The 24,815-nt window shown below is 43.2% G+C and overlaps 1 protein-coding gene across 15 annotated transcripts in view; it reads right to left on the bottom strand.

Annotated features, from left to right (window-relative positions):
- The window catches only part of TCF7L2 (transcription factor 7 like 2), a 170,953-nt gene that overhangs the window by 14,461 nt on the left and 131,677 nt on the right, over positions 1-24,815 (bottom strand). For 8 of the 15 annotated variants that reach the window (XM_063163182.1, XM_063163176.1, XM_063163174.1 and 5 more), the window contains 6 exons: positions 12,605-12,737; positions 10,397-10,499; positions 7,623-7,709; positions 1,682-1,822; positions 874-1,033; positions 55-162 (listed from right to left, as the gene is read on the bottom strand). In XM_063163182.1, coding sequence (XP_063019252.1) covers positions 55-162; positions 874-1,033; positions 1,682-1,822; positions 7,623-7,709; positions 10,397-10,499; positions 12,605-12,737 — 732 coding nt within the window. The remainder of the gene's footprint in view (positions 1-54; positions 163-873; positions 1,034-1,681; positions 1,823-7,622; positions 7,710-10,396; positions 10,500-12,604; positions 12,738-24,815) is intronic. The other 7 variants (XM_063163181.1, XM_063163180.1, XM_063163177.1 and 4 more) reach the window with 2 other exon arrangements.

Genomic DNA, 24,815 nt, shown 5'->3' on the forward strand with positions numbered 1-24,815 from the left:
CAGACATTTCTACAAGCTCTACTACTCAAAGTTCCCACCCACATAGGAACCTACATAGTTATCCCGTGCAGACCAGCCCGGGTACAGCTGCATGTGAAGCTGTCGCTCCTTCCTTGCTAGTTCATAGTATTTCGCTTGCTCTTCTCTGGATAACGCGTGCCACTGGGGTGGAGAAAAGACAAAAAGACAAAATAAAAAGCACTAGTGGTTGGGGGTTTTTTTAAGCGTGTTATTTATACATATAGATACAGTTAGAATTGATTTTCATAAAAAAGAGATAAAAACAGATGATCTGGCATGCTGACATTCATATTTTATTTACAGCTCTAGATTATAACTGCAGTTAAATCAACTGAACCACAACTAATCATTTACATGCACTCAACCCCTTTGTCTCCTGTTGAGAGAGGAGAATTAAGAAATCTAAACAAAAACAAGACAGCAGGGAAGACGGTCCAGAAGCTGAACTACTTGTCCTGAGCCAGAACTCAGTTCCAGCTTTGGAGGTGTCTCCCCCACTGGAACTTCCTCCCCTCTTCTAGCTCTCACAGGTGCTGATACTGGTGCTGTACTCAAAGGTTTTTCATTTCCCATTTACTTTTCTGCCTATCTTAGGCCAAAATAAAAATCTTAAGATTTTTTCATCAACCGCTCATGGAAATGATACTGAAATAACACTGCTGTTAATTAACTCCTCCTCTTCCCCATGAATGACCCCACTGGCAAGAAGTGCCTGCAAAAACTAAAAAACAAAGGCCTTTGATTTAGCAATTCCCCTTTACATTTTCACAATGGCAGAAAAACACAGGGATTCAGAAGGTGTGAATCCTCCCCAGTTTCAGGCCCTGCTTGTGCCTGTCCCTTGTTACCTACCCTTCGACCGAGGATTTGGTTGATGGCTGCGCTCTCTTTCAATGTGCATTCTGCTACAACTTTTGCTCTCATTTCCTTCATATACAACATAAATGCATTAAGAGGTTTCTTTATGTGTGGCTTCTTTTTCTCTTCTTCTTTTTTGGAGTCCTGATGTTTTCTGAAGAGTAAAGATAGAACAGACAGAGACCTCACAGTGAGAACCCCTTGTGAGTTTATTAAATTAATCCCCTCATTCTCTCTAGCAACAATCCTCGGCAATCTCTAGGAAGAGGACCAGAAGGTTCTCTAGACCCTTCACCCTGGCTGCTGTATGGCAACAGTCTTAAAAGCACTACAAGAAAACTCACCTCACGTTTATGCAACACCACCAAGTACCCTCTGAGCCCCTACAAGAATCTTGGAAGGACATGGGCCCCAGAAAAATGGGCTTACAGGGAGAGCTTGAGCATGACAGTAGAGGCAATAATTACACCTCTTTATCAATGGGTCAGTTCAAACCTAAACTTGATACCAGCTCTCTGCAGCTTTGAAGAAGCCATTTATGCTTAGTTTTTTTGTCTCCTCTGGTGCATCTGTTATCTCAAGGCTTCAAACTAGACACTGAGTAATAGAGAAACTGGTCAAGAAACTTGAATCTCAATCAAGAAAATTCCACTTCCTTGTTGAAACAGGTGAAATTAGTAACTAATTGCCTATGACATTTCACAGCAAAAAACATCACAAACCCAAGCCTTTTTACAAGCCACACATGCACAGGGGATGCTTTGAGTATCCCAAAGAGAAGACAGGGGAAGCAACAACTTACGAGCTGTGGAGTGAGCCGACGTCGCTCTGGGAAGATTCCTGTTTGACTGTTGGTGTGACTATGGCCGGATGAGGAATTCCAGTTGTGTGTAAACTATGGTGTGGCGGGACCATGTGTGGAGGAAACCTAGAGGAGAGAAAGCTGTGTAAATTGTCAGAATAAAAATGAATGAATGGGGAGGGATGTGTACACACATTAATAAAAAAAAAAAAAAAAACAACTGGCATATAACAAGCACATGACAGCTAGACAAAGCATATGAAAGCTGGCAGCATTAATTAGCAATAAATTAAACATAATGACTCTTCTAATGTCATTAAAGCCAATCTTCCCCTTCATTATCATTACTGACACGAGACATCATGATTTTTAACATTAACAAAAGGCGAATTCAACCGGATGAACTTGCATGAAGGTGGAATTTCAGCTACCTGAAAAAAAATCCACCAGTCCATTTCTTTGCTGAGAAATTATGTGTGGCAGCCAAGGAATCAATTTTTATAGTTTTGAATCATGTTGTGAATTTAGGATGACATCTTTTATTCTATATTGACAGCAAAATAAAATATTAATGCCAACACATTCTAGATGCATTTTTGATAATATTTATAGATGCCTCATTAGCTACATTTTGTTGATGGAGCACAAGAAAAATATTTATTTGTGTCTAATAAATCTCTGAGCCACACTGCTTTAACAGAAGGTGGAAGGACTGTGGAATTTTTGAACCATTTAAGTAACCTAGAAAGGCTTTAACAATCTAGCCTTTCTAAAGAGAAAAAAATGTTGCCAGCTTTATGGTTTATGGTCATATACATGGACAGATCCCGGTCCTGCAAGTGGATTCAGAGGGATATGCAATCCTGCATGAATCTAATTGCTTGGTCGGGATCACAGCACAAACATGGCACAATCATTCAGACTTTTTACATTTTATGAAATATAAGAGAAATTAACAAAATTCTCAATGAACAAAAATGAACAAAATTCTCAAAAGCAGGATTGACTTATATCATTGTTTCTCAACAGTCGCAGAAAGGCTTTGCAGTAAATAAAGAAAGCACAGCATGACTGACTGCCTTCCCCCACTGAAGTCAACAGGTTTCCAAGGAATGGGTTCTAGCCTAAAATCATGTTTCAGAAGTAACTTTCCTCAAAATGCCAAAATTAAACTGATCTGGCAAGGGCTTTTCTCACTGCAAATCCTCACTCTCATCCCAGATTTTGAACAATCTGATCCAAGTAAAACAAACCAAGATTATGGAACACTCAATGAGATAAGTAATTATTTCTTCTATCATCAATATAGAATGATTTTTTCTATCCAACAGGATTTTAAATGGGGTGATATACCATGGATATTGTCATATATAAGCATCAGCAATATAGTGGGGTTATCTTTTTCTCTCCCCTCTTATAAATCCCAATGCCAAGCTTAACAATACCATCTCCCCTGACTGCCTAGACATTCTCTACATTCACAAGATGACACAGAAGTACTTTCATGAACAAGAGCACTGTCCACTACAAACTCTGAGGATCTTTTGTCTATCAGCCGGTAGTACTCAGGGTGATTAGACAGAACTATTTTGTCTTTGAAGGCAGTGGTGGGAAGAGCAAGGACTGACAGGGAGAATGTGAAATTGTTCAAGTTGTAGAGAATTGCAGTTCTTCATGAACAAAGGCACGGAGAGAAGGGAGGCAGGAAGGTGGGATGGCAAGGGAAGAGGAGAATGGGCAGCAAAATGGTCATTCCTACTTCTGCTAAAGACTCACGGACACAAATCGCCAAGTGGGTTGTCCAAGTGCCTTCCCACTCTCTGACAAAAGTAGCTGGGAGAGAAGCACACATTTGAGGATATGGTTTGGTTCATGGCAGGTCAGAACAGAAGACAATGTCGAGGCTGCAAAGGAGACTGGCATCCTTGTCCCAGTTCTGCCACAGAACTGCTCACCCTCAGCAAGACACAAACTGGGCCTTTGTATTATTTTTTTCTATTCTTTCTCTACTTCCATGTGTATGTATTTTGATTGGACTTATCTAAAATTTGTTCACACACACCTGGGACCTTCAGACACTGTACAATGAAATAAAAACTGGCAGTATGAGCTGGATTTTTTTAAAAAATAACTAACAAATATGATCAAAAATAAAAGTGGTGGTAAAAAACCTGACCTTGCTGAACACAGTCTAAGCACAGTGATAAAAGGTTGAGGCACATCCTATCAAGGGACTGTCCTAGGCAAGACCTTGTGTTTCAGAGAGGACTATGCTGCTCGGGCTGGCTAGGCCAGAGACAAAGGGACAATGAAGGATGAAGATGGAGATGAAAAGCCTTCCTTCAGAGAGCAGGCAGGAAGAGCTCTGCTGGTCTGACACGAGGGCTCAGCGTGAAGTGTGGTGGGCATGTACCAGCAGGGAGAAAATCTAAAAATCTAAATGCAGAGCACAGCATGCCCACATTGTGTGAAAGCCTGAAGGATGGCAAAGCCTCCACTGACCTCAGCTGGGATATTTTACTCACTGGGCTCTAAACTCCAGAGACAGCAGCCTTCATCAACAGGCAGCTGCAGCTCAGTGGTTATTTTCAGGGTTGCAGTTTCCACGAGGAAGTGCTGTGTTCATTACCAATGACCATTCACTTTTTCATACTGAATCTGTCCAATTCACAAGGCTGCCTATTGGACTTACACACCCCTTCCTATATTTAGGGCTATAAAAACATGCTCCAGAACACAAAGTTGCTCTCACAATCCCATGGACTTCCACTGGTGGGATGAGAGTCCAGCCCAAGATCTGAGTGCCTGTTCATTTCCATGTAGACAGCCACTCACATGGCAATATGAGCAGGGGAAGGGTGTTAATTTTTAACTTCCTGGCTACACTCCAACTTCAGTAATTACATTCAGCAAAAGTGAATTTCCCCTGAAATTTCAATTACAGAAGGTATTTTCCACTGCCACCACTTAACTGCTGTGCAGTGTTTGTCTGGTGTAATTCTGCTAAATTATTTCCTGATTTCCTCTCACAGCAGTTGTTTTTTCATAGTGGGTCCACTGTTTGCCCATCATTCAGTTAGCCCTGTCTCATTTTACCTTAAAGGCATATTACAGAGGGGTAATGAAGGATCAAGAGATCTTACAGGCGTACTACAGGCATACAACGTGAGTGTGGCAAGGCTACAAGTAACAACTAAGAGTTGTAACTGGTTAAAGATACTACCTTAATAGTCTAAACAATTTATGAAAAATCACTATTAGTCACCCTTAACCTTTTACAAACTATTCATAAGCACACTTAAACTAATAAACAGCAATTTCTAAGCTTAGGGAACTAAAGGTTGGGAAGCACTACAGGCTCCAAAGATCTACACCATAATGCAGGCAAAGATGGGAACTATTTCTGAAGGCAGGCACTGGAAAACTGTGGACGGAGGGGTGAGGTTTGAGGTCTGTGCTGACTTCACTGCACAGCCAGCACAGCAAAGGCAAGGTCTGCAGCAGGGGCTTGCAGCAGGGCCCTGCAGGGCAGCTGCACAGGGCCAGCATGTCTGGAGGCCAGCATGGGCATCACCAGCAATCTCCTGACCACACCAGACACCTGGACAAGGGCTGTCCCCTGCTGAGCCCAGGCTGACGTGGGAAAACATACATGAAACCATGTATGAGAGCACAGAGGGTGCTCCCATCTAGGGGAAACCAGAGGAGAAGTTTCTGGGCTGAAAACAAAGGGTAAACACCTTAAATGAATTCATCCCCCTGCACGTGTGCCTGAGCACGTGCACACGCATGGGCTTCTGTCAGAGACAAAAAGAAAGGCTCCCTGTGTATGTGCACACCCCTCACCTTCGCCTAAGACATTCACCAGATTTTTTTTCTCTAGACAAGTATTCCATGAATTGCAATAAACACCCTAAAAATTCTAAGCAGCTCATTATACACTACTGTCTCCTTTTATGGCTCCAAGCCAGAATATAATGATGAGTCTTAACTTGTTAAGGACAACTAATTTTTTGTTCCTGGCTGTCTCAGGGGCTTCTCTCTTACTCACTCTCACTTTACTTCACTGTTGACATGTTTCTGTTAACTGGATGTCATCTGCCTGCCTTGATTTTATGCACAAGCAGTGGGATGCATTTTTCTGTGCAACAATTCTGCTTTGAGTTGCATTAGATTTGTCATTATTCTCTCATTTTCCCCTTGCACTTGTAACATTTCATCTATTCCTGCCTTATTTTTTGAGCCACGGTGCACCCACATTATGGTTTATACATGATCTTGCTCCCTTTGAAGCCGGCAGATTTCAGAGCCAGCCCTCGTCAGGAGAAGTGCCTGCTACCAATTTAGCAGGCTGAGGGCCCCGAGCTCCAACAACTCAATCTAAAGGGGGTCACAGGGTGGCACAAGCGAGTGTCAGCAAGTGCTGTTTAATTGCCAATCTAGGCTTCTCCATGGTGTTTAAAGTATAATGACCCATCACTTAATTCTGAGAAGTCCTGGCCCTGCTGCTGAATGGAATGAATATCAAAGGATGTGCTAGAACAGGGCAAGGAGCCTACATTTCCTATAACTGCCATAAGTATAATAGACCTCTACTTCTGTCGTCCCATTACCACAATAATGTATTTAATTTGCTGTGTACTCTTTTTAACTAGATACCTTTCATAAAGTCTATCTTGGGAATATAGCCCCCCCTGCTTCCACATCTCCCCCCTCCCTCAAATGACTAGCCTCTCTAATAATAATTAAACTAAATCAAGCTCTACTTTGCCTCACACCATGCCCGCAAGTCTTTTATAGATATTAAAAAAGATTAAACAGGGGGAGGGAACCATTGTTTAAATTTGCAGCTCTCTCCCCAGCCTAGTATTTTTTTTCTGGTCTGGGACTACCCTTTTTTTTAAAGTTGATATTCCAGTTGTCTATTTGCTGGGACAGCATTTTAATTTAAATTTTCAGTTTTTTGTTTACTTATCTAAAGCACACACCACACTGTTTTCCCACCCATTCATTCACGAGCCCTAGGTACAGATTTCCACTTCTCAATGAGGTGTGCTTCCCCCCAGCCCTCACCAGTCTTTTCCTCCTTAGATCATCTATGCACCAGTGCTCACATATTAAACTGCAGAGATGGAGAGGAAGGGACAGAGCAGGGAAGAGATGTGGAACCTTGCTATGTAATGCATGCTAATTTAATTATGTGCCATCATCAAAATGGATTAGCTGTTTCAGCCCATCAGGAAAGTCTAAACTTCCACCGATTTAATTAACCAGGCTGAAAATCAGATGAACAGAAAATAAAACTATCATTAGGAGCAATTACTGATTACTTAAACATAGTGCTGCCAACCAGTTTGTAAATAAAACTAGCAGCCCCTGGAAAATTAGATGGAATTAATTGGAGGTAGGGAGGGGGAGAAATATATACTTCTAAAGCTTTTGAGGGTCAGGCAGGCCCTTTTATGTTGACTATTAGTGTTTGGAGCTTTGGGAGGGGAAAATACAGCACAATAACCTTCCTCCCAACTCTGCTGAAGAGCAGTCCTCCTCCCTCCTGAGCCTCCCCTCCCGCGCACACAGCACTGCTCTGGCTGCTGGCCACCAGGAAAGCAAAGGCTATCACCACTTCTCATCCCTGCTTTTGCAACATTACCCTCTCCCAGCTCTTTCATTTAGTTTGGCTTTCAAAGGTGGCTTCTCACTCCTCCACCTCTCCCTCTAAGGCAAATGTTTGAGGCCCAATGACAGCGTCAGGACACCACCTTCTCCTCACATGGGAAGGTAGCCCTCGCCCTCTCCTCCACCCCACCAAAAAGCTAAGGGTGGATGTTTAACTCAAGTGCTTTCAGGAATCTGCTGCCTAGATGAAATGCTCTCCTACAGAGAGTGGGAGGAGGAGCTACATTTGCTCTTGATTTAGGACCTCAGCATTTGAACTCACCTTGACATGGAAGCATTGACGGTCAGAGCTGTTGGGTAGGGGTGGCGGAAACCCCCTGTCGTGATTGGGTACACTGGCTGACCTTGCCTGGCAAAAAAGAAGGGAGAGAGGGAATGAGAGAAAGGAAAAAAGGGCTTAAAAAAAAAAAAAAGAACAACAAAAAACTTCTCTCTGCACAGTAAGCTTTATTCTCATTTGATCAGAACAAAAATCTTGGGGATTGTACAGCAAGGATCAAAGGAAAGAAACACAGAACAATTTGAATGCCATAAATCTGATAGGAATGGCTAATTAAATTTTATAACCTCTGCTTATGTCAATAGAGACCCTCTCCCCAAGCTGAAACTAGGTGTTTTGTTGTAATAATTAAAGGCGAAGTCTCGCTTGCTTTAATGGAGCCATCACACTAATTGAGGGCTACACATCCAAAGGAAAACAATAATGAATGTAAATTTATACCAAAATAAAGTACAGTGAATCAAAGGACTTCAGTTGCGCTTTGGGCCTCTTTCGGTATTTAGATCTCGGTGAGAAAACATTAAATTAACAGAGCTTAATTTGTAGCCTTTTGTCAGATTAACAAGTGTTGACAAGAGTTACCGGGGGAGAGTCCCCAAGAAGTATTGTGGGTAACCAATAGACAATCACACCTCATTACAATAATTAAAAAATACAGCAACATGCAAAACAGCATCCTCATGAAAGACACACAACTTTTTCTGATGGAGGTTTGTCTGTGCTGGCTAGCTCGTTTCATCTGTCCTTCAAATACATCATCTGACTGGGCAGGATGCTTTTGGAGTGGGTGCTATGCCAGGAACATGCAGGCCAGTGGAGGACAGATGGGTTGGGAAGTTGATGGTGAAGTGCAAGTGGCAAGGAGAGGGGAAATGAAAAACTTGGGGTTACTTCTGTGAAGTTGGCCGTGCCAGTCTCCCAGAGCAAAAGTCAATGTGATGGTGTCACCCCTCAGCAAAAATCACTGGGAGAAGCTGTAAGAGCTGTGGGTAGGCAAGCACACCATGGTGTTGACTTGTTCTGAAACAGTGGGGATGGCAGAGTTGTCCAGAGACAGAGGTGGCATTAGCATCCATCTGGTGAAACTGGCTACACGTGGCATCATCCATGTGCTTTGGCAGCTATGGCATGAGGTGCAAGGAGGACAAACCTGTGTCTGCACAGTACAGACACTCACATGAGCAATGGGGTATAGGCCAGGGACACTGAAGAGTTTCTTCCCTGCACCCTCATGTCTTTCATGTCACTGACTTTTGGCACTAGCTGAGTGTATTTGTTTGAAATGTTGAGGCTACTGCTGTGCAAATTTGAACTAAGGAGCTCACATGCAGTCTACAATTGTTCAGGGTGTCTTTTAGAAAAGGTAAACCACCACAAACTAGGAGGAATTTCAGATTTCAGGGAGCAATGCTTTGGTTTTTTCTTCTGCTCATAATGTGCTCTTCTGGAGAAGCAACATTCAGCAGAGAGGTGATGGACATGCTTCACCTTCAGGATGGGGGAACCTCTATCCAAAATAGCTGCATGACCACCCACAAGGAAGGGCAGCCTGCAAAATGGCCAGAAGCTCCATCTCTCCTGCATCAACACTTCTGTATCTGAGAAAGGTCTCCAAGGCCTCTGATGCCACCACTGCAAGGGCTCTGATGGCCACCACCAGGTCTTGCCCAAGACCTGGGGATATGCAGTGACCTCCTGCCCTGTCCTGCTTTCCCTTTGGGGGTATCAACTCCAGTTCCTCATGGAAGAAATTGTGAAGAAGTATCTTAGCACAGCTGGAAAAACAACCTCAAGCAGGAGCAAACTATTTTGAACTTTGGGCAATTAATTTCTATAAAAAATATGACCACCCCAAGACAGAGGAGGCCTGTTATGTGAGAAAAACAGGGTAAAGTCTTGATTTATAATGCAGAGAACTGTTGTATCCAGCAATACAAATGGATTTTATAAGCATTTAAATCAAATATACTACACAAAAGGCTTAGGCAGTGCTTAAGTATATTATAAACCTATTGAGAGATGGCAACATAGGAAATAAAAGAAAATAAGGACTTGATTACTGCTGGGAGCCTCATACCCAGCAAGGCTCTGCAAGTGGGATCTGAGGAGTTGAAAATGAATCCAAATCCAAAATTTTCCATTTCTTTTTTCTTAACCAGTTTTAAAGTAAACTAATTCCTTTTACTTGTTTAAAATTCCATTCCTTAGATGCCAATTGCCAACTGCCCAGCCACATCTCAACTAGGAATACTGCTTATGGCTGATGTAAAGCTCTACTGTTTCATAAGTAAAACAAAAGAGTTTTCAAAAGACAAGGCAAATGAAACTTAAAATTGCAAATTTGTAGTGAGGATGGGCCTAGTAAAAAAAGAAAACAAAGGGTCTGTGAGAACTACCCTGAGCCCCAAGAAAGCCAAATCTGAGAAAAATTCATATGGTGCAGTGTAAGGGCAGTAACAAGAAAAGGACATTTCTGCAGAAGGATTTCAAAATTCATGCTTCATGAGCTGTCAGCTGGTTAGGATGACATGCAAAGCTGTGTCCAACTGCTCAGGTTTTGTTTACGACCACATGACCTGGCATATATTTTAATTAACCTTCATGAGGTGGGTAAATTCATAACACTCAGTGAAGTGGCAGTTGTCAAACAAACTCATCCCAATGCACACGCATACATACACACACACATATATTTTTACATAAATTTTACACATCAGAAAAAGAAAAAAAGAAATTAAAAAAATGGAACTCCTTACTGTGGTACTAACCATCCTAGCGGATGGGGGATTTGTCCTACAGTGCCTGGTGATAATGGATAATAAGGAGATATATCTGGAGGATGTGGAGGCCTTGGAATTCCTATGGAAGAGGAACATAAAGCACCATCAGTATTGAAATATGGAAATAAATAAAATATAAAGAAAAAACAAATATGTTTCTAAATTTCTGACACTTTATTTTTATTACAGTATTTGTGACTTTGCTTAGGGTTTTCAAAGGCTTTTTCACATTCTCATTTTTTAAACAAGAAAAAATGTTATTCACTCCCTCAGTCACCTCTCCAGTCAGAGATAATTATTTTTGTTATTCAGAATTCAGCAGTCTCAGACACGATTTTGGTGTGATGCTGTACTAGATATACTCTTAAATGTTCAACACAAAGATGGACCCTGCAACAGCTTCATGGTTATTTTAGTTTCAAAGTCATCCAAAAGACCACAGGCCCTACCCATGTGGTGACTGGGTACTCAATAACATGGCATTATTCCAACGCAATCTCCAGAACAAGTTTAAAAGTCATTAAAATTGCAAATGATGTTTCCTTTTGAGCAAACCTAGGAAAACTTTTCTGAAACCAGGAGTGGAGGTGAGGACCCCTGGAAATGCTTGGTGAAACCAGGGGCAGATGTTGAAGGTGTGCAGGGGAGGATGGAGAGCCCACCCATCCTCTCTGGACTGAGGTACAGTTCCTACTCAGAAAGCAGAAACCAGCTTCAGACACAAGCCTTAAATATTAATGCTCCTTACCTTAAGAGCAAATAGGAATTACTCAGAGGAGTAATAAGGGTTACAAAGCTGGGTCTTTCAATTAAGAAGCCAGGGCACAATTACACAGCAGAAACAAAATTAAAACAGAGAGCATTAAAAAGAAGGGGTACTGTATTCAGGGCTAAAAACTATTTTTTTAAGTCACTTGGGAAGCTTTTAATCTCTAAATTAAATCTCCTTGTGTGACATTTTCATGCAGACATTGCTTTTTCTCCATTACAAAACCCAAACAGATTAACTGGGCTTTAACCATCCAGTGAGCTATTTGCACACTTGAAAGAATGTTCACAGAAGAAAAGCAAACAGTCTACAGACGTTAATCATATGTTTTACGATAACCATTTAAGAGCTATTCCCTGTACTACCATTATTTAAATGAGAGGTTGACTATGCCATTCACTTGCAATACCCAGGGATGGTGAGATGGATTCCTTTCAAGCCATGTGAAGTCAGCATTAAGCACAATTAAAAGGGGGCCCCAGTTGAAGCATATCGAGTGACAACCAGCTAATGCACAGTCTCATTCAAGGGTTGGAGTTTAGATAAATTATCTGCATAAGTTAAGGCTGACACAGAGTGATTCCTTTGACATGAATTCTGTTTCTGATGAACTTCACAATTAACTAAATGGGGCTTGGATTAACAAAACCAAAAACCACTGTCACTAGGAACTCAGCACAGCCTGGAGAAAGAAGATTGACGCTGTTTGACTTCTTTGGGACCTCAGGTTAAAAAGGGACTCTTAAAAAGTTAGAATAACATGTAAATTCTACTCTGTAACACCAATAAATCTAGTCAGGATTTTACGTGGTGCTCTATATTCAAGCAGAGTGCCCTTCAGGCTGAACTTAGAGTTGGGTAGACTTACATTGGGGAAAAGAATTGCAAGTGTAAAGCTGGAGCTAAGTAGTTACAGTGGATGAAAATTCAACATTATAGAAGAAAAATGGCTGAACTCCTGACACAGAAACAATGGGATTTGGGGAATTAAAAGAGATTCATTTTGAAACCGGTCATGACCCACCACCTTTAAAATTCCAGCTGCAATTCTGTAAGTGCAGATCACAGAATGTACATGTTTAATTCTCTGGGTCGTGCATGCAAACCAAGCACTGGTAGATTGAACTACCAGGTGGGGTATCATGCTTGCAAAGAAACACACCTGCAAGCGACCCCACACATGCAACTCTGGTGTCACCCTGCAGAAGCTCTATGAAAATTCACCCAGTAGGTTTCCTTCTGAAGCCTAATTGGCTTAAAAAGAAAGTATTTTGTCTGGCTTTGACATTTTACATGCCCCCTTTGGTGCTCCAGCATGGGAAATCCATTCTCCCGCACTCCGCTCCCCTAATGCGCAAAAAGGGAAGATACACCCACTCCCTCCCAAAAGCAACCCCAAAATACTTCCCACCTACCTGTTTTGGGGTCTACGTCAGCTGGTAAGTGTGGAGGAGGGTTTCCTGGTGTGAAGTGCTCATTGCTGTATGTGATAAGCGGTGTAAGAGGGTGTACATGGTGTGGGTGCTGCACAACTGGCACTTTGTTAGACTGTCAAGAGAAAAAGATTGACACTGTTAGAGCAGCGCTGGGCATCCCCCCACTACAGCATGAGTACACACAAAAAATCTGAGTAGCCAGGATTTCAATGCGATCCTCAGACTTTTCCAGATTCCTTCTCGGCGTCACCCTTGCAGTTTTCCCACCCTCTTGCTTAAAACCTCCTCACACACTTTCCCTGCTGTTGAGGTTCTTTAATCTTTTTGACCTGTCATGCTCCTGTATGGAGCAACAGCAATTCTTTAAAATTTTTCCTTTTTCTTTTATAATCTTGTGCTTCACCTTCAAGATGCAGGCAGACTCCTCAGTGAGGGGCTGAGAGAATCCCCCATTTAATTAGCAAGAGACCCAAATGCTCAATGACCTGTAGGTCTTTTCCTCTCCCCTTCCTGTCCTCACTCTCAGTTCTGCATTTTACTGCTCATTGCAAATACTCCAGATAAAAAGCCTTTGTAGTGCTGGAGTATTCCCTTCATCAGCAAGCATTAAGCTGACAAGCGATCACCTGCATATTTTATATATATATTTTAGAAGAGCTGATTAATTATCAATTCATCAGAGAGCGCTAATAAATGGAAACTGGATACTGATTAATTAGGCTACTAAAATATTCAGCTATATAAATAATGGCAAAACCCCCCAGATAAAGCCATTGAAATTAACACTCTTGTAGGGGGAATAATCACGTAGATATCATGAGGTTTTCCCCATCACATTCCTAGCTCTGGGGAAAAAAAATATTTTTCTCAACAACAATTTAAAAAAAAAAATTAAAAGGAGTGAATGAATGAAAGAAAAAGGCAGGCTGAACTGTAACTTACCCTTACAAGATCACAAAGAAAAAATTAAGCTGAACCAGCTGAACCGCTGGACCATTTACTGTGAGTAATCCAATTGCAAAAAACCCTATTCCCCATAGAGGATTTTCACTAAAATCCTACAACAGGGACATTTAACCAGATTAGGTACCAGCAAAGATAAAGAGGCTGGTATTAGATGATGAATGGATTAGAGTCAGGTTTCATTTTAGAATGTGTCTTCATTTCCTTTTATTACTTTAAGTAAGGAACAACTTGCATTAACATCAAGTAAAAGGAATCACATTAAAATAAAGTAGTGATACCATGGTGGCCACGATAGCGCCGCTGCTGTTCAGGGTCTGCCAGCACTCTCCTGCTCCCTCCCCAGCACCCCCAAACACACACACACACACCCTCACCGTGCCACCTTAGACAAGCTATTGCTGTTATCTGATCCGGCTTCCAATGCTCTGAGCTTCCCTTAAAAGCATTTCAAAAATAATTCAGTTATTCTTTGGGAATGAGCTGCTAGACTGTGGGGAAGGAAGAGGGAAGACAAACTGGGAGCAAGGAGGAAAAGAAACATCTGTCTTCCCTGAATGAACAAGAAGTCCCTCCACCATGCTTTGGCCAAATGAAGCCCCTTTGGCTCCCCCAGCCCCAGTCTCTGCCATAAGTGGCTATTTGGGCTCACTGCTTTGATAACTGCAGGAAAAAGTGTGCATCCAAAAGAAGCCAGACAAGGGCTGTACTTGTGCCTCCCACAACTTCTCCTGTGTTCTTCACCATGTTCATCTCTTTGTGCCACCCTTACATGGGATGATGCCTCTCCACCACCAAGCGCTTGGCACAGGGGATTCCACTGTCAAGTGGCCACCACGCAGAGAAGAACGTGGTCACAACAGCCAATGCTATGATTAACAGCAGCTTGTGCTGGCTGGGTTGTGGGTCACATCTGCCAGCTGAACAGCCAAGGACAACTTTTGGCCACACGGATCTGTAATGGTTTCACATCAGGAGGAGCCAAAGGAGATGCTCTAACCCAAAATCTGTTCTCTTTCAAGTGAACCAGCCCAAGCAGTCTAAAGTAACTGAAGGCTTTGGTAAGGGTTTCACCTAACAAATATATTTCACACCATACAAAGTAGCAGGCATCTACCCAACAACACATGACATTACAAGCCAAATGACCAGTTGATGAGGTTCACAAAAATGATCATTTCCAATAAGAGCTACTTTTTCTGGCCAAGAATTGTGTGAACTCCTGCTGTTAGGTGACCCACAATGTGGCCCCATTTATTGAAGAAGTTAATACAGGCTGTAGCTTTGTGCTCCCCCAGCTCTATCTATCTGCACATCATGGTAAACCTCACCCAGACCCTGACAGACATTAAGTGCTGTCTTCCACAGAGAGCTTATTTTCACAGAAACTGGAGCTGGTTAGCTAAAAAAATATGTAGAATAACATTAGAGGGTCAGACTTAAGCCGAGAAACAAGAAACAACACGTGAGAGGAAAGCTGGACTGACATGGCTCCATCACCAAAGCCAGATGTACCATAGGGGGTTACATGTCAACTGTGGGAAACTGCCACTCCGTGCTTTGATATACCAAGACCTCCCACAATATCTCCACAAAACAGAACAACTGCTAAATTATGATGTATTTCACTCAACATGTTTCAGAAACAAATAAAAAGCAAAAGTAAAGCAAATAAAAATCAGCAGTTAAGAGCTTGAACCTTAGGTCTGCAAATTTTTCCCCTGGTAAGTAATTTTTGTTCGGGTTGCTACCACGCACTCAAATGGACCACTCATATAGAGGTGCAAGGGTAGGATACTCTTTTGACACTGATGATGCTGGGGCAGAGGTGGGGGGAGAATGTGCCAGGGGAAAGGGAGAAACTATCATATACATGCTCAAAAACTGGGACAGAGGAGTGTGATCCACTTCCCAGCGAGTCAGTCTGCATCTGTACCACTACCCAGGGACAGGTTTCCATTCCGTTTTGCACTGTTTGGCACACAGTGGGGAAAGGGACCATAACTCTCCTCAGAACAGCACACACAATTTGCAAGCCAAGCTAAACATGCATAATATGCTAAACAAGCTGCTCTTTAAAAGTACCGTTCCTGAAGTTAACTAAGCTTCCTTGGAAAATAAAAATAAAGGACAATCTGGGAAAGAGCAGGATTAATCCTGCAGATGCATCTTCCTTTGAAGCCAATGGAAGCTCTCCCTGAGTTACAAGTGTGGTCCTAACCCCATCCACTGGCAATGAAAGGTAAACCACAGAAACCATCAATAGGAGACACCCATTAGATGACTTTAGACATCCCCCTGCAAAAGGCAATATTCTCCAATATACATTTGTGAGCACTTCATCAATGGCACTTTTAAGCTAAGGGCCGTTGTGAGATGCAGGCGTTTCTGTGGCAAGCTGAAGAGCTCCATGTATGGCTCTGTCAGGCACGGGAAGGGAGCTGCACTGGTACACACAGATCAGCATCAGGGCATGTGCTGACAGGACTGGAACAAGTGGAGATTTCTAGAGAGAAATCCCAGCACCTAAGAAGTACCAAGCCCTCTGCTGATAAATCACCCCTGTCCATTGAAAGCTGAGGTCTCATATGGTAGCTTAGAGGGCATGGTAAAGAATTGCAAAAAGACAAGAGAAGTTTGCTTTTCTTGGTAACTGCTGCCTGAAGCAACCAGAAGAAATTGTCCCCACAGGGGCTCTACTACTAAACCTCTCTATATGAATTTGAAATGCTTCTGGGAGTGCTTAAACACAGATCAGTTTAAACAATAATGGAGCTCTAGAACAAAAAAAATTCCCGCACCAAAACCACAACAAATTTTGGACTGATAAATGTTTGAAAGGAGTACTGAGATCCATTTAAACTAAGTTCTGATAGGTGCCTTTAGGGAACAAAAAAACCTATCTGAACTTCAGATTTAAACTGCAGGGGATTGTGTGTATAAATTGCTGTGTATTAGTCTTTGTTGCATGGTAAGGACATTTCATTAACAGGATGAAAGATGCTTCTATGCGTATACAGCCCAATTTAATACACCCCACTGATGAATACTCCCCATTTATTGAAGAAGTTAATACATGCTGCATAAATCAATAGTTCCTAAGTCTCTGAAAGCAACATAGGACTTGTGTAAGATGAAACATTGTATTGTTGAGCACACAAAGAGAAACCAACCTCTAAACAGGAAGAGTTTACGACTGCAATTTCTGCTTGCAAATTCATGGCTTGTTTGGCTTTGGCAATAAAACCACAGTGTCGTATCAACTCCAAGTCAGAAAAAAAAACCATGACAGAGACACCAGAGAATGTCCTCACCAGAATAATGTGGGGTTAGTAAAGGCAGGTCTGCACAAAAGCCACCCAGGCTGAAAACAAGCCATCATGCCATGTCAGCATGGCAGCAGCCAAAGCCTCCGGCCCCTGACTCCTTCCCAGAGCATCCCGAGGGCAGGGGGAGGCTCCTGCACCAACCCAGCGTCAAACCCCAGCACAGCCCATGCAGCTGCAGCCCTTTCCCTGACCTGGTGCCCTTTGAAACGTCCTTCAAGCCCTGGGAGGTGCTGCAGCCCACCGGGCACCCCTCAAGCACCCGCCAGCGGGAGGGACTGAGAGGTGCTCACACCCAGAGCCCAGAGCCCCGGCCCCTTCCTCCACCATCAGAGGAACGGGAGCTCTCCATCCTCCTCAAAACCTACTAATCAAGAGACACTGAAAACAAATGGAGCTAGAGCTCCGCCTGTCTTTTTGCCATGTCCTCCTCTTCCCCACTGCTCTCCTTTTCTGCTGAAGAAAGATGGGCCCTGAAAGTGCTTTTATGAGCCACTACAATACAATAAAACAAAAGCAGCACAGAAGAGGGTTTGTCAGCCTTTTCCCCTCCTCCAGGGTGGATGCAGGTCGACAGTGGTCTTGAATTAGCAGGCCCTCCTGGAGTTGCTCCCTGGGCTTAGCAAGGAGTACCATTCAATACCAGTTCACATTTAAAAATATGTGTTTCTCTGTATTTTCCAGATAATGCTATTGCAGTTTTGCTGACTTGTGGCCAGTGAAATGCTAACAGATGCTCCTGAACTGCTCTGCAGTTCCAAAGATACTCATAAAAGGCGTTTCTTTTTTTCTAAAGGTCGATCTCTCCCTGATTCTGCCTAGGAATGACATCCTTACACCCCCTCACCACCCTGACACCCCACACAAACCAGGAAATTAAGTTGCAAGTAAAGGCAAATCCCAAAATATCACTGCAAATATTGAAATGTTTTTCCATTTCCAGCAGAGTCACCACCACCCAAAGCAGAACATCTGTAAGCACCACTGCAGGTCTGGGGATCACCCACATCAGGAGCCACTCTGGGTGGCACCCCAAACTACACCAAGGAAAATGCACACCATTTGGGTTAACTGAGAAGCTAAAGCCAACCAAACCCACCAGCTATATGTAACTTGGTACTCATCCCCTCCCCAAGCATAAAAATTCAACACAAGTGATGAAGCATTTCCTGAAAAATGTCAGATTTAATTTCACCCAGCCCTGCACAGCTAGTGAAGTCACAGTTTATTTTTTTTAAGGATGCTTTCACACCTGACTAAGCATTCCTGAAAACTACTTCCCCTTGCTCCTTTATGGCTGATACAGTGGCCTGAGCCCTTTCTCAGTTTAATGTAGCTGATTCCTGCCTAAGGTCCTGCCCTAAGCTAACTGCCCATTGTAGCAGGAGACAAGGCCTCCATTGATAATCACAACTCACCCTGCTAGAAAAAGGCTCATTTTCTTCTTTCACACAAATGATGACAGGAGCACTGACAACCATGTGCTGGGACAATGCCCTCCCCAGGCAGAGCCTTAAAAAATAACCCCGAAACCCCTGCAACAACCCCCTCTGTCCTACCCTTAGTATAAAAATAAAATTAAATTAAATTTTAAAAAATGGGGATACACAAACAAACACACTTTAGCAGCCTTCTGTTTCTTCCCCTTCCCCCCCTGACCACTTCCCAGGCCACTGAGTGCCTACCTGCTCCTGCAAGAACTGCTGGCTTTCAATAAAACCCCGTGGTCTATTAGCAGTCTCTCAGACAAAACAACAAAATCAGCTTCCTGCTTTTAAGTGTCCAGCAATTCATTCATGAAAAGAATAATTTTGGGTTTTTTCCCCCCCTTTAACTCAGATGAAGTGTCCCCTGAATATTGGAGAGCTAAGCCACCGTGCTTGACATTTTTCCACATCCTTCCTGTCAGGGTGCGAAGGTACTGAGGGGAGGGGGTGGGGAAATGAGGATTTAAGATGTTCAGGAAATTTCCACTTAATTTCGCCGAAAGGCAATTATGTGAAATGATCTGGTGACAATTAGCATACGCCAAATCCTCTAGTGTACAAGGGGAAGGACTGGGGTTTAGCTATCTAATTACCGCCTGTTAGTTCCGACGCAGGAGGATAAAACACACTAGTAGTAAAACATTATTAAGTGTGCTCACACTCTGCTTTCAAAGCTGTTGTGGGCTGTAAGTTTATTCCTATGGTACTTGGAGTGGGGTTTTTATATTTTTTATATATTTTTTTTAGCAGAAGAAAGAAACTTGGGGTTTTAAATACAAGTTAAGTGCTGTAGTCTTGGACAACGTGGTGTTACTCCAATGTCAGGTCAGACCCAAACAAGCACCTGCTACACAAGTCTATAATTTGAGATCCTTCAGCAACACTGGGATTACATTTACAGCAGATAGATTTTACCTTACCTATTCTCTTAAGGCTTCACTGATAAAGAGAAAGCACTCTGCTCGCCTGCTCTGCCTCACCTCAGCATATGAATTCACACAGCAGTTACATCATCTATAGCCCAGAACTGTGGCCTGCATGCATCCAGGCAAGCCTTACACTGAGGATCAACATTACAGATTATTTGATCAACAGGTGGACTTTTCCATACCAATAGGACAGGGTAGTGCTCAGTCTCTTCGAGTTTCAGGTAAAAAAGCACCCATATTTATTTCTTCCATTGCAAAAGGAGAGGCAGTTTCTTCCCCAATGTGACAAATACTCGGTGTTTTCTCTGCAGACTTTAGTTAATTTTAATTACTAGACAGATACCATCTCTGCAGAGCAGGCAAGCCTTCGTTCATTCTAACAAGGCAAAAAAGCAAAAACACTTGGTATATATATTACATTAAAACTGAAAAACACCTTTTTGCTAAACCATACCAGTACAAGGTGTGCTGGATGCACAACCACTAAGCATAGAGATGGGTGAAACCAAAGCAGGTCTTTGGGAAATGGTCCTGAACACAAAAAGGGTAGGAAGGGGAGAGGCACAGAGCAATAATACAAGCACAAAAATTAAGAGAAGATGAGAAGCAGAGAAAAAAGCAAATATAAGCAAAATAGTGCATATAATTGCCCCGACAGACCTTCCTCTATGTTTTTATGTGAATACCTAGTCAAGCAATTTGATTTACTGTCCAACAGTCTCTGAAATGCCTCATTATAAACAGCTTTAATTCTTGCTTATAAACCACTTATTTCAGCACTAGGCAGGCATATATACTGTTTTGCAGGCAAAACAGCTCCTGATTTTTATTAGGGTATCTGTGATTTCTGTCTATAGCAAGAACTTAAATGTGAGGCCGTCAAAAATCTGCAAGAAATTAATAAAAATTAGCATGTACGCCTATGCCTTCTTGTATTTGGTAATTTCAGTAATAACAGCATTATTTAAAACCTACCATGAACATACATGCCTTAAGATATGATGGCAAGTTTTCAGTACAGCTTTTTAAAATGCAGCATTCACAGCAGACTGTGCTCAACACCGATATGCAACATATGTAGCAAATGCATATTAAATTCTTTAACAAATAACAAGGCTCTAAAAACTGTTTTCATTTTTTTATATGCTAAAAACATTACATGCTGCACAATTAACTGATGCAATTAAGTAAATCCAGACCAATTATTTCTTGCATAAATTCAAAAAATTTCCGTAAAAACGTTATGTTAAACGCACATCAGACCTGAAACACCTTGCAAGGATTTCAGAAGAAAAGTAACAGGCACGTTTGCACAGTGCTGTCAGGCCTTTTGCCCCAAGCCCCAGTAAAACAAAAATTCCTCTAAAGATATAATGTTTGTGAGATCTCACCACCAGTCTTGTAAAACCTGCATATGCAACAACAAGCAGTGAAAGAAAAAACATCTAAATAACTGTCCATTTAGATTAAATAATTTTAGACAAATTCTACAGAATTTTATCCCTTGTTTTATATAAGAAAAGGCAAATAAATCAAGTAAGCTAATCAGGCTTACTTCTATCATCAGGCTTATTTCTATCACTTCAGTACCACAGAGTACTGAAATGATAGAAATCCTCCTCCTGGATAAAGTGACTCTGTAAGCAAGTCTGGCAGAGTTAGAAAAGGAAACAGCAGAAACTCAAGACTTCCACAAAACCAACAGTGAAAATCTGATGCATTGTAGAATTCACCAGTAAGTTTCTATTTTCTGTGTGCAAGTAAAGGTAATACACAAAACAGGCTGAGGGGTAGCTTTACTTTCTGCAATTTATAATAATAGGAGAAACAAAGTCTCGTGGACTTCTGACAGCAAACACAGAAGCACTGTATTAAAACATGTGCTACCTCATATTTATCAACATTCAGTCTGATTTTTCATACTCCTTTATCCCTGGGCAAAATAATTCTTATGCAGTGTCCCTAAAATTTTCCCCTTTCACACTATAGATGAGCTTTCTGAAGAACTCAGAAAATTTAACTCTCAACCAAACACAGGACCAAAAGCACCCAATAAATAGTACTATGTAGCATTTTTAATAATTAAAACAAAAAATCTCGTTTCGTGTATGACAAGAGTTAAACCATTCCATCTCCAAACCCCCTTAACTGTAACATATGTGCCCTGCTACAAACCAACTTTTCTTCCTTTAAGAAAAAAAAACCCCAAAACCCAAACATTTTTACCTTCATGGTTTCAGAGTTTAGGAAATATCGTACTGAACTGAAGAAAGCTTTGATGTGGCCCCCTCCGCCCCAAAGGAAAAAAAGAGAAGAAAAGCTAGTGATGTCATGGTCACTGTGTGAGTGCCTGACTGCAGATGTAACACAGCCCTACACGCGCTCACACTTCTCCCTCGCTGGTAACCATTGTTCAGCAGCCAGGAATCAGCCCCCGAAACCTGCTGCACACCGGGCTCCGAAACGCCGCCCTGCCAACACACCCCGGTCCCACCCTGGATGCACCAGGAAAAAAGAAAATCCCATTTTCCCCCCCCCTCCCGCCCCCCCATGCAAACCCAAACCCGGGCGGAGGGAAGGGCGCAGAGGAGGAGTGCAACAACTGTCCCGCTGCTGCACCGCTGTGTCGCGACAGCGGCTCTGCCGCGCGCTCCTCGCCACCGCCGCCAAATTCAGCGGCATCGAAAAGTCGCGCTTCCCCCTACTAGAAAAGGCGATTACCATAAAATAAATAAATAAAAACAATGTAGCTAACAAAGGTCACAGCTGGAGATGCTTGCTTGGTTTCTCACGCTCTCCCCCCCCTCCCCATTTTTTTTTTTTTTTGATTCCACACAGGAAGAAAGGGAAGGAGAGGGAGAGAGGAGGAGAGGGAGAGAAGTCACATCAGAAGTTCAATGGTCAAGACAGAAAGCGCGCACGCAGAAAGTGCTACTCACCCAGCAATTCAAATTGAGATGCCAGCAGCCGAACTGCTGGAAGAGAGAGAACCCAGAGGCAAGCGCTCCTCCTTTACCACTCAAATCTTCCATTCCCACTAAAATTGCATCCCTCGGGTACATAACAGCTTTGTCTTTCCTTCTGTTAACCTCAAAAACTTTTTTTCTATACTGTCTAGATGCCAATTGTGCTGGCTTTGTATTATTTTCCTTGCAGCTTTTCTCTCTCTTTTTCTTTCCCCGCTCCCCCCCTTCACTTAAAGTACTGGAAAAGCTGTCTTAAAAGATCAAGATGTCTCCAGTTTTTTGGCCTGGTGTTTTCTGAATGCTCAAAATCCACTGTCATGTTGGCTGTGAGAAGTGTCTTATTTCTAAATTGTCGGCTGCAGTTATCAAAATTTAGAGAAGCCTCCTGTCTTTTCCAATATAGCACTTTACCATCATCCTTCCAGGGAGTGGGGAAAAGACTTTCTCCCCCCCCCGCCCCCCCCCACGCAGGTATGTCTGTTCACAAGAGCTAAAAAGCAGTTACTTTGGAAATCAATGACAATGCTACTCCAAGCCAGGTTGCGCAGGTATTACTAAGAGCAGCGAGGAAACGCCGGCCGGCCGTGAGGGAGCATGATCAGTTAAGTGTAGCAAGCAGTCACTTTATCTGCAAGATTGTCAAATCCCTCAAAACAAATTTCTTAGGGGGAGAGCTGTAAGGAAAGTGTATTTTCTTGTCATTGTAACACTGAGGTGACATTTGGCAGACCTTTACCATTAGCTCTGTTCTCTCCCCCTCCTCCCTTTTCCTTTAGTATTTAATATTTCTGTAAAACACTGACCTACTGCAACAGGGATGCAAGAGGAACTTTGAGATAAGGTGCCCTGGTTACTGTATTTTCCCAAGCTGCTCCTAAATGAGAATTAACAGGGGCACCTGAGAGCATTGCTGAACTGAGCAAGGGTAAAGCCTTCTGCCCTGTGCTTTGCTCTTGCCTACGAGCACTACAAGATGCCCACTTCCTAAATCTGAGCTGACTATCACGGGCATCCGAGTTTGCCAAGAGTCAATCTCCCATCTCCTTTTCATCCTTTCCTCCCAAAGTTGTAAAGTAGTTACTCTGCAACAAGGTAAAAAGCCAAAAAGGATGGTTTAAAGGGAAACAATTTGGAAAAGTGGGCTGCGTTGTTCCCCTCCTCACTTTCTAAGCAAATTTGTCAACACTGACGGAAGCTGCACGCACGGGGAGCGATCGCCATGTGGGACGGATGCTGCTGCAGACGAGGCACTGGAGGAGACCAGTTGCAAACACTTGTCTTCCCCACGCACATCTGGGTGATCACACCAACGAGTTCTCTTCCCCCTCACCCCCAAAGAGTGAAACAACAGGACCAAATAAATATAGGGGTAAAAATAAAACTGTTTTGAGAAGGGAGACCTTAAGTGCGTCCAAGTTTGCCTTTTAAGCGGCAGTTTAAAATGCGGGGGCCACAGGCTAAACAAAATATAACAAACGACAACGAAACACAAGCTGGTACCCAGGCCCCGGGGAAAAAAAAGAAGAAGATGAGCAGAAGAAGTAAACGGGGGAAAATCTGTGCAGTCTCTGTCCGCCGGAGCCCCGTCCCTGGTCCTCTCCCTGCGCTGCTCTGGCCTTCGCGTGTGCAGTGTCAGCCAGCAACCTCTAAGGCCCTTAATACCAAAACAAAACCCCACGATTTCCCTTTACACGGCAATAACAAAAGCAACGAGGCTCCAGTTTGACAAGTAAAAAGCCCCAACAACACGGCAGCTAATTGCCTTCCCTCCCTCTATTCACAGCAGCCACCACACTCCAGCGGCTGCCTTTGTCCCACGTGCGGTTCCCGGGTTCCCGGGGCTGCTGACGGACAGTTCCCCACCATTTACCAACAATAACTTGGAAAAGTGCAGCCAACGGGACGGGGAGCTCGGAATTCGGGATTGCCGGCTCTTCCCGAAAGATGCGCAGCACACGGGATGGAGATGCTGAGCTCCCTATTCCCATGCCTCCCCAAACAGCCCCCAGAACCAGCTCCTGCGGGATGCAAGTTCTCCCCCGGCCGTGGCCGATTCCCCGGGGCCGTCGGGGAAGAGCAGCCCGGAGTGGGGCGGCCGAGGGCGGCGGGAGGCGGGCGGGGGGCCGGGGGGAGGCAGCCCCTGCCCCGCGCCCTGCGCGCCCCGAGCCCTCCTTACCATGAGACCGCAACCGCAGAGGGCAGGGAGAGACCAAGCGGGGCTGCAGCTCCCTGCGCGCATTCCTACAGCCGCGACCGCGGGCGCTAAAACAAAGTTGGGTGTTCAGGGGAAGACAGAGGAAAACGCGTGGCTTGGCATTTTCTAAAAAGTTTATAAAAAAAATTTAAATATTTATCCCCTCTGCTCATTGAGGGGAGGGAAAAACAAAAAAAAAAAAAAAAAAAAAAGAAGAAAAAAGAAAAGGTAGGGGGAAAACTGCTCTGCTAGTTTAACGTCGAGGGTGGGGGTAAGGACAAAACAAACCTCCCGCACAAATTTCACGCCTTTCCAAATCAAAACA

The sequence above is a fragment of the Melospiza melodia genome, chromosome 9 (genome assembly GCF_035770615.1).
Source record: "Melospiza melodia melodia isolate bMelMel2 chromosome 9, bMelMel2.pri, whole genome shotgun sequence".
Taxonomy (NCBI): domain Eukaryota; kingdom Metazoa; phylum Chordata; class Aves; order Passeriformes; family Passerellidae; genus Melospiza; species Melospiza melodia.